Genomic DNA, 9948 nt, shown 5'->3' on the forward strand with positions numbered 1-9948 from the left:
AAATGTTATGTAAAAGTGGAGTTAAAATCTTAACCTGGGTTTCAACTCTGTCCACTGTACAGACAAACATCAACAGAGGGAAGAAAGTAAACTGTAAAAAAGGGGCTATTGAGTGATTGGACATACAATGATTTCCACATTTCACCTGTTACAGAGGTTGCATTTAACCAAGTAATATTTAAACTGTATCAGTTCCATTTCATTCTAGAAATGGATAATAAGCCTACTTGATAAACTTTTGGTCTTCATAATTGAAGTCCTTCACAAGCTATTAATACTAGAATTGGTTTAAGAACCAAGTTTAGCCAGGGAACTCTGCAGTCTTTTCATGGACTTAACTTCAACATTATATTCAGTGTTTTGTTTCTGCATGATCTTAAAACACCTTTTTTAGAAACAAACAAGGCCGGCTCCAGGATTTTTGCTGCCCCAAGCAGCAAAAAGAAAAGCGGGGGGAGAGGGGGAGTTGCGATCTGTGGGAGCTCTACCGCCACTTCAGTCTTCAGCGGCAATTCGGCGGCTGGTCCTTCGCTCCGAGAGGGAGTGAGGGACCCGCCGCCAAAGAGGCGGACGTGCCGCCCCTCACCATTGACCGCCTAAAGCAGCTACTGGAAACAAACAAACTCAGTTGATTGTGCTAGAGACCTAGAAGTAGATTCAACATTTAATTTTTGTTCTATGTTGGTTTTTTTTTTTTTTCAATCATAAGAACGGATGAGGATGATAAAGCTGTACCTCCAGAATGTGCCTTAAAGGTATTTAAAACTACCCTTAATGAATTCAAGAACCGTGACAAATATATTAAGGATGACTACAGGTTTAAAGATCGCTTCAGTAAACTGAATCCACGGAAGGTTATCCGTATGTGGGCAGAGAAAGAAATGCACAATCTAACAAGGTACAAAACCAGTATAATTGGTATTAGTGTCTGACCTTTTCCCCCCTATTTTTCAAGGAAGCTTTGCTACATCACTGTAAAGTCCTACTTTGATGTGGGGGCCTTGATGCACATGTGTGCTCCAACTCTCACATCTTATTACATATCATTTTAATTCATACAGTTGAGATACTACAAATGTTCAGTCCTTCCTTATTCCCTATATGCTTTCAAGCTCAGGATTGTATAACTGAGCACGTGTATTTTGTAGATTGGGAAATCTTTCAAGTAAAAGTGTCTGTTGGTCATTTTAAATTGTTGCCAGACCTCTATTGTAATCAAGTCTTTGAAGCCACTAGCGTTTACCTCTGAAAATTACAATCTAAAATGAAACCAAAAGGTTTGTAGCCTTCAAGGCATAATGTTTTTGGAATCCACTGTATGGCTTCCAATGCTTTTATGTATATTCTATGTGAATTACTACATTGATCCAGAATAAGCTTGAAAAAATGTTTTCGCACCAGAGAAGAGCTAGCATGAATTTTTGACTTACTCTTGCAATAATATCTATCTTCTGATCTACAGAATGCAGAAAGCAGGAATCCCTTGTCCACAAGTGGTTATGCTTAAGAAACACATCCTGGTCATGTCTTTCATTGGCCAGGATCAAGTTCCAGCTCCTAAACTGAAGGAAGTAAAACTCAGTAGTGAAGACATGAAAAAGGCCTACTATCAAATTCTTCATGTAAGATTATGCTGATGTCTTTACCCAACATTCTGGTAACAATTCCTGGGAGAGTAGTATAGATGACAAGTGTGTGTGTGTGTGTGTGTGTGTGTGTGTATATTCTTCACAATATATAAAACCTCTGGACCTCCATATCAGCAATGTTTTGCAATAGGTATATTTTGGGGCATATGAATAAATGAGGATAAATCAGAAATGATGCATGAGAGGAAAAATAAGACTTGGAATTAACTTGGATAGAAAACAAACTTAATGCTGAGTGGTGGCAAACTGGCGGTTGGTAGAAAACTGCTATTCCAGGTCAAAGGTCCCAGGTTTTGGAAGAATTATTCCGAGGAGAATTCCGCGCCACCATGTGTACGCAGAATTCATGTCCCCTGCAGATTCTTTGCTTCCCTGCAAAAAAAAGACTTTCTGACGGGAAAGCAAAGGGAAGCCACAAGAGCGGTCATGTGCCCCTCCCTAGCAGTGTAAGCACGTCATTTCACGTGCCCGGAGCAACTGGTGGAGAGGTAATCGCCACAGGGGAGGGAGGCTAGGGACATTCTGGCTGGTGGCTCCTACCCTGTGCTGGGCTCAGATGCTACTCCTCACTAGGCTGGGAGCAGGAGAAGATGGGACTTGTTCTTCCCCTGCAAGGAGCCAGTGCTGGGTCAGACCCATCCCCAGAAACCTCTCCTGGCTGCACGAAGCTTTTCCCCCTCCCCGCTCCTGCCCCCATCGCTTCTCAGTGCTGGGGAGGGGATCACTACAGGGAACTGTTTCCCCCCCCCCCCCCCCGGCAATCTGCCCAACCTCTGTGCATTTGGCACTTCCACCCTGCTGAGCCTCACCCCCCTACATCCAGACCCTCCACTCTGCACCCAGACAATCCTGCCGAGCCCCAACCACCTTCACCTGGACCCCCTGTTCAGAGTCCCATTGCCCCTGCACTCAGAACCCACCAGCAAGCTCCTGTGCATCCAGATTGTACCACATAGAGCCCTCTCACCCCACAACTGGATCCCCCGCACACACTAAGCCCCTCCACACTTGGATCTTGCCAGGTTGAGCCTGCCTGCCTATCCACACCATGCTAGAGCTTCCACGTTTATTTTTTGACAAATACAATTTGACAAATTTTAAAATATTGTGCACAGAATTTTTAATTTTTTGGTGCAGAATTCCCTTAGGAGTAAAGAATATTAGTGATCTAGTGAGTGTCTCTGCTGAATTCGTCTGGTCCTGTATGAATACTTGTATTATCATTTTTAATCTCTCTAATGTACCTTTGCTAAGTAACATTTAAGTAGCTCCATTAACCAAACTGTCTTGCTGATTTGTTTGGTGGGTGAGAGGGAAGTGTGAGGGTAACTAAGGTGGGATGAAAGTTATTCTGGTTTTAAAAAAACAAAACATGGAGGACTTTACTCTAAAGCCCTTTAACTGTCTCAACCAGTCTGATATATACCCATCAGTGTGAGTGCTAAAGAATAAAATTATAGCCCTTGACCTGCAATTGTAAATACTTAATTGCTTATTCCCCACTTCAGCTGGATAAAATATTTTATCAGCTGTGTGTACGTACACTCAAATCACTCTTATGACTTGTTTTTCTGTAGTCATAGTGAGAAAAGCTAGGTAGAAACTAAAGATTCCTTGCAGTTAAACCCTGAAACTTGTGGAGCTACACATATGTCGTTTAAACTGAATTTAGTCGGTGTTGGGCACTGTTCAAAGGAAGATGAGGTCCTTGCTCAAAGGAACTCAGTTGACATTCTGCAGATATAATGCAGATTCATAAACCCAGAATGAACAATGTAAGATTGAATCTAGAGGTGTGTTTCTCCTACTTAGTGTTGAAGTATTTGGACTCTCTCACTGTTGAAGTTCAACTTTAATTCATTTTGTGTAATTTCTAATGTCATGACTCTGGGTGAAAAGTCATCAGTGAGTGCTTATCTGTTCGATAGAGGATGAGGTAAAAAAGTTGTCTAAACATGCCTATCTGTCTACTGCAGTTGGACTGGTTGACGGAGTTCAGATAAGTTCACAAGTCTTGATGTTTTTCTTTAGCATAACTGTTTTCCTTGAAATTCTGAACATTTAGTTTCTATTTAACAGGAATAAAAGATGTGAAGTCACAATTCCTCACATTAGCCAACTGCATGTAAACTTGAAATGTGACTACTAGTTGGATGGAAAAAATGCTTTGCTCTACCCTGGATGTACAAACAGTGCTGACTGATTACCACCCAAACAAGTATTCTTTGCTTAATTGTTCATTTTTCTTACCTCTCGCAGATGATGCAACAGTTATATAAAGAGTGCTCACTTGTTCATGCTGATCTGAGTGAGTACAACATGCTATGGCATGAGGGAAAGGTGAGCATATTCTTAAAGTAGAAAAAAAGGCGTATTTAATGTTGAGTGTCTGTATGCACTGTGAACCAGTACATTTCTCTGTTTACTTTAGGTCTGGTTAATTGATGTAAGTCAATCTGTGGAGCCAACCCATCCTCATGGACTTGAGTTTTTGTTCAGAGACTGCAGGAATGTTTCACAGGTAGGGGTTCTGCAGTTAGTGACCTCTGCTTGCTTGCTTTTTTTTTTTTTTTTTAAACTTTGATGTAAAAGGCTTTTTCTGGGGACAGGGAACAGACTTTTAAATATATATGAAGTTGATAAAATCATCAAATTCAGTTTTGGAAATGATCACTTGTAAACACTGAGTGATGTGTTTAGATACAGGAAGACCATATTGGAGTGAGATTCAGCACTAGAGAGGAATAAAATGGTGCTTCTAGAATTGAAACCTGCTCTTGGATCATGTTGCTTGGTTGTCTTGGCGGGGGTGGAGAAGGTGGAGCGGAGTCAAATTTAAGTGCTACTTCCATATCTGATTAGTAATTGTAGTTTGTGACATGCGCCGCGTGTACTATTTTATAAACTCTGATTACAAAGACACTGTAATACAGTCTTTCATTTTTAACAGTTCTTCCTGAAGGGAGGTGTATCAGAAGCACTTAATGAACGGGAGCTCTTCAATGCTGTCTCAGGTTTAAATATTGCAGCTGACAATGAAGCTGATTTCCTAGCTGAGGTAAGATTCTCTCTGTGGGTGATACCTAATACTAGTAAATTAAGGTCAGCTAGCTAGCAGCCAGCCACAATCCTATTTCCTCAACATTCTTAGTTGTTATGACTAATCCTGTTAGGATAGCTGGTGAAACTATAGTAAACGTAAATCTCCAGCTTTTTAAATTCTGATTTTTCTAGGTTGAAATAGCAGAAGCTGATACAGACAAATTACACCAGTTATCTTACATATAACTGAGGTCGTTTTAATTAAGTCACAATGTTTCTTAAACCACTGAATGAAGGTTTTTTTTAAGAAAAATACTAGTGGGGTCACGCTAGGACAAAGAAGCTGTTTAAAAAAAGATATAACTTTTATTGCTTATTTTCAGTCATTTTTAAATGCAAAAGATTAGAACCTAAAAATAAAGCTTATGTGCTACGATCCTCAAAAAGTTAGGATCCTAAAATTAGACTTCTAAAGCCACATTTTACTTCCCGATTGATTGATTTTATTTATTTTTTAAATTTTGGCTGTAACTCATTTCTTTTAAATGTGTCCTAATGTCATATCAATTACATTCTAAAAAATATCAGATTAAGTGGGAGATGTTTTTAAGCAGGAAATGTCTTAAGCAGGGAGAGGGGATGTGTGTATATAGATAGATGTTTAATGTCTTCAAGCATTCTTGAGTTACTAGGTAAAAGGGCACTTAGTAGTAGAAAAGCATTGGAGAGTTGTCCTGATAGGCCCTAGCAGTGCAGACCCATGCTGGTCCCAGCCATAAAACTGTGTATTTCTGTATTAATGTAGAAACATGTAGGGGGTGAGAAATTTTAGTTCTGATCAGCTCCTGGACTGGGTGTGCTACCAGTGTGCTCAGCTAAAGAAGGAGAGAAATAAGACACAATGTAACATTCTAGGGAACTGCTACCAGTGTTTCAGTTTTTCTCCACTGTCAAATGCTGGTAAGTGTCCATGCTTTATTGAGTTGTAAGATGGTTTTGGCGTTCTCCTACAAAATCCTTTGTTTTATGATTTGCCATAATAGGGAGAGGTGCATTAATAAGTGAATGTTGTTACACAATATGATCTTCCAAAGACTAATTGGATAGCCCCTCTGTAAGCTTCAAACCATAACTTCCAAGCTGTTAGTGGGGCTTCACACTGGTCCCTATTTACATTCCTTCTTTTCTCTTAATTTCTTTGTCTTCTCTTCTATGAGTATTGGAGAAAGTAGTGCCCCACACTAGCTCTTTACAGGCTGCAGACCAAAACAGAATAGGACTGTACTATTTTAATCATGTAAAGCACTTGACTGTGACTTTATTTACTGCTCTGCTAGTACCATTGACATCAGGGGTGGGCTGGGCTGTCCCATCAGCATGAGGCTACTCTGGAACTTCCTCCACCACTCATCAGGGGGGGTTGAGATACAGCAGTGGTGTTTTAGGCTTGAGAAAATTAACACTTAAGTGCTTTTGGGGGAAATCTGGACACAGTCTAGACTCTGGGGGACGCGCCCCCCCCTCAAAAAACCCTGTCCCTGAACCTGAAAGCATTGTATATACTTCTGTTCCATTAATTTGCTCAAGGTAGATGCTTCTTAAAATCTCCTAAACTTTGCATATCACACCCTTGATTAAAGCTGGTGTGGCTGAACCATTGCGAGCGTTAGATATTCAGGAAATGGATCATAATGTGTGAACTAGTTTACTCCTGTAAACTAGCTGTTTTAACACAATATTTTGAAGCACTTGCTTACAGGCCCAGTTTTTATAAAAACTTCAGAGTGGATTTATTTCTATCTTACAGATTGAAGCTTTGGAAAAAATGAATGAAGATCATGTGCAGAAACATGGAAAGAAGTCACCATTTTCAAGTGATGGAGATCCACCAATAATATACAATGAATAGCACTGAATGCATAACTGCTTTAAAAGAAACAAGTTTGCTGCTTCTGACCATGTTAGTGCAGTGGTAAATGTCATCTTCCAAAGACAAGGAAATCTGTGGTTGTCTTGGAATGCCAAAAAGGAAAACACAATGAGTGTACCCTGGTGCTTGTGTTTTTTACATTGGCCTGCAAGGCAGGCTCTTGGGATTTTAGAATGGCACTGTGAGAATAGAATGTCACCACATCTAATGTTCTGATGATTTAACGAACCTTTCAGTTACATTAGATTATTGTAGCTGAGTTAATCATATTTTGCATGATTTAGAGCTTAAATGTCTTCAATTTTTTTTAAATTGACGATTCCAGATTAGTAGTGGCTACAGTATAAATGGTATGGAAGAGCAATAGTCCCTATCATCCTATCTGGTTTAAGATTCTATATCTGTTTATACACAATATAGGTGTAGCCCATTTTTCCACATTTAAAACAAACAAACAAAAATTAAATTATTATGGACAGCCGTCACAAAAATCTGATTTCTTAATATAACCATCTTTCACCTGTTTTAAAATCACTTTTTTTTTCCCCTTCACGTAAATGGAATATGGCTTAAGATGCCAGTCTAAATATAATTGCATGCAACATGGTGGGGAGCAAGCCTGAACTGTCCAGGGGGCTGAGTTGGCAACACGTCAGGGTCTCCTGCTGGCTGCGCTCAGTTTACATAAAATGGAGCAGATAGCTGTCATCTTTATCTTTACTAGAGAAATCCTTCAGAGTACAGCTTGAATCAAAATGGATCCTCTTCATTCAGCCTATATTGAAACTCTGGGTTGTACTTTGGACACTTCTGATTCAACTAAAGTCAAATTAGAAATCTTAACAGAACCAAAGCTGATTATCACAATTGATTTATTACACAATGGAACTGAGGCAAGAAATAAAGTTGAACATGTGTTGAGGTTTTTCTCCTACTGAAGTAGAAATTAGAACTCAAGAAAGTGCTTATGCGTTTCATTGACATTTTGACTAAAAAGTATTTAATCTTTTGTTTCTTATATATTTTATATATAAAACTTTTTAACCTGTCTAGACCTCACTAGAATTACAGTCTGTCAAAAGATTTATTTCTGTGAAACAATGCATTTAGAAGATGAGCTGATTGAATGGGGTGGTATGAATTAGAAAATCCTGAAGATTAAATCATTTTTTGTATATTTATTTTATTGCCCTTTGTAATGGTACTTGTTACCAGGCAAGATATATTGTTGCAGTGTGTGACATTCTCACAGTGTGCTGTGCTGTGCAAGTGCTCTTCCTGTTGGAAAATAAATGGTGAAGTAAAAACTTGCGCTCTTGTGGCTGTATTCTTGTGTAGTATGTTGTTGAGACATTGCAGTGACTTGAGTTAGTCCTAAAAGCCTTGTCAGCAACAGATCACTTGGAACTAGTGTTCCAGATGGGACTAAACTGTGTCGGCATCATTACACAAAACACCATGACCGGGTGGCTGCTACATCAACCACCAAGAAGCCTTGAGTAATCTCACCTCTTAAACTTGGATTTTTCCAGCAGTTTAGTGACTATTGCCAGCTGCCTCTTCTCTTTCATAAGAACCAGAGCATTGATTACTCCTGGGGCAATTCTGCACCAAAAAAATTAATTCTGCACACTATTTGAAAATCTGCATATTTTATCAAAATACCACAATATAATCACACCAATTTCAATTATTTTGGTAATTTTATTTCAAAATAGGTGTCAGCAACTATGTCTACAATGATGCAGACACCAAAAAAGTTTCAGGAAATGTCTTTTGACAAATAGATTCCTTACTAAGCATATTAATACAGAACTTCAAGTAATTCATTTAAACTACAATACAGAAAAAACAGTTACTCACCTTCTCGTACCTTCTTTGAGATGTGGTGTTCATGTCCATTCCAATCAGGGGTGTGTGTGTGTGTGTGTGTGTGCGCGCGCATGTGCATGGTAGCCAGAAGATTTTCCCATTGCAGCATCTGCCGGGTCGGTCTGGGTGCCCTGAGGAGTCACACCTTTATGGCACTCAATATAGAGCCCTGCCGACCTGGCACCCCCTCAGTTCCTTCTTGCCAGCTACTCCGACAGGGGTAGGAGGGTGGGTATTGGAATGGACATGAACAACACATCTCGAAGAACAGTTACGAGAAGGTAAGTAACCATTTTTCTCCTTGGAGTGCTTGTTCATGGCCATTCCAATCAGATGACTCACAAGCTCAAGTTCTTCTTCGAGTGATTGCTCCTATCCATTCCATGCCATGGCGGCGTATATACCCCAGCCGGCCCGTCCGCTCCTCAGTTCCTTCTTTCCGCCCGTGACGGCTAGTAGGAACAGTGGAGTGCTCTCCTGTCCTCCACAGCTTTACTGTATATAGTTATCATAGTTGTTAAAGTTTCTTAATAGTTCTATAGTTAGTGGCATATTTCATTAGGTCAGTGACCCGCGACGACGCCTGCCTCCGCTGTGCACCGCCCGTCTCCCCGGAAAACCGGAGGAGCTGAGGCTGCCAAGACATTTATCGAGCTTACCGCTGATGGTCCATTGGGAAGCCACTTCCGCGCACTTCGCCCCCCGGCGCCCGAGCCGAAGTCCCGCCGCCCCCCCCAGTCGCGTACCGTCGACTCCCGGCGACGCCCAAGTCCCTCCGGCCCTCACACCCATCCCCACGCCGCCCGCCGCCGGGTCGAGCCCGGCGGCCGCCGCTCGGTCGGGGCCGGCGTCGAGCTCCCCGCCCGCGCGGTCGAGCCCGCGCCCGCGCCGGTCGCTCCACCGGCCGCGACGCGGCCACCCCCGCCGCGCACCGCTGGGGCCCTACTCCCGCACGGATGCCCGCCCGCCACCACTCCCCCTGGGCCATCAAGCTCTCTCCCCGCGCCCCTGGGGGGGCAGCAGTTTGACTTCGGGCGGGTCCTCCCACCAGAACATGGACCACAGCAATGGGTCAGCTCGCACACACGGCACGCACTTAGCATGACGCGTTTCCCGCAGACACGGTGCGGCACCCTCATCCTCCTCCCCGGCGAGGCGGTGGCAGGGGGGCACCGCCGGAGCCCCCGCCGAGCGGAGTCGAGAAGAAAGTACTCGTCCCGAGGGGCTACGAATACCTGTATGTTCACCAGTTGTCCAATCTGTCAATGACCGAGGACGGGCAGCAGCCGCTGCAGCGCCAAAAGCGAAGGAGTCCAAGCGCATGGACCAGCGGGGGGCCTCCAACTTCAGACGCTAACCAAATGGCTTCATTCAACATCTTGGGCTGCCTAGCCAGCAAGCAGAGAGCTTACCCCGCAGGATTCCGCGGGAGTTCGCGGTAGACGAGCGGACTCG

At 42.5% G+C, this 9948-nt stretch overlaps 1 protein-coding gene across 1 annotated transcript in view; it reads left to right on the plus strand.

Moving 5' to 3' along the window:
* Window positions 1-7932, plus strand: part of RIOK3 (RIO kinase 3) — a 20958-nt gene extending 13026 nt beyond the window's left edge. The window contains exons 8-13 of the mRNA XM_039521277.1: window positions 710-898; window positions 1463-1622; window positions 3909-3989; window positions 4081-4170; window positions 4600-4707; window positions 6499-7932. Coding sequence (XP_039377211.1) covers window positions 710-898; window positions 1463-1622; window positions 3909-3989; window positions 4081-4170; window positions 4600-4707; window positions 6499-6600 — 730 coding nt within the window. The 3' untranslated portion in view covers window positions 6601-7932. The remainder of the gene's footprint in view (window positions 1-709; window positions 899-1462; window positions 1623-3908; window positions 3990-4080; window positions 4171-4599; window positions 4708-6498) is intronic.
* The last annotated feature ends 2016 nt before the right edge of the window (window positions 7933-9948 follow it).

The sequence above is a fragment of the Mauremys reevesii genome, linkage group 2 (assembly GCF_016161935.1).
Source record: "Mauremys reevesii isolate NIE-2019 linkage group 2, ASM1616193v1, whole genome shotgun sequence".
In the NCBI taxonomy this organism is placed as follows: domain Eukaryota; kingdom Metazoa; phylum Chordata; order Testudines; family Geoemydidae; genus Mauremys; species Mauremys reevesii.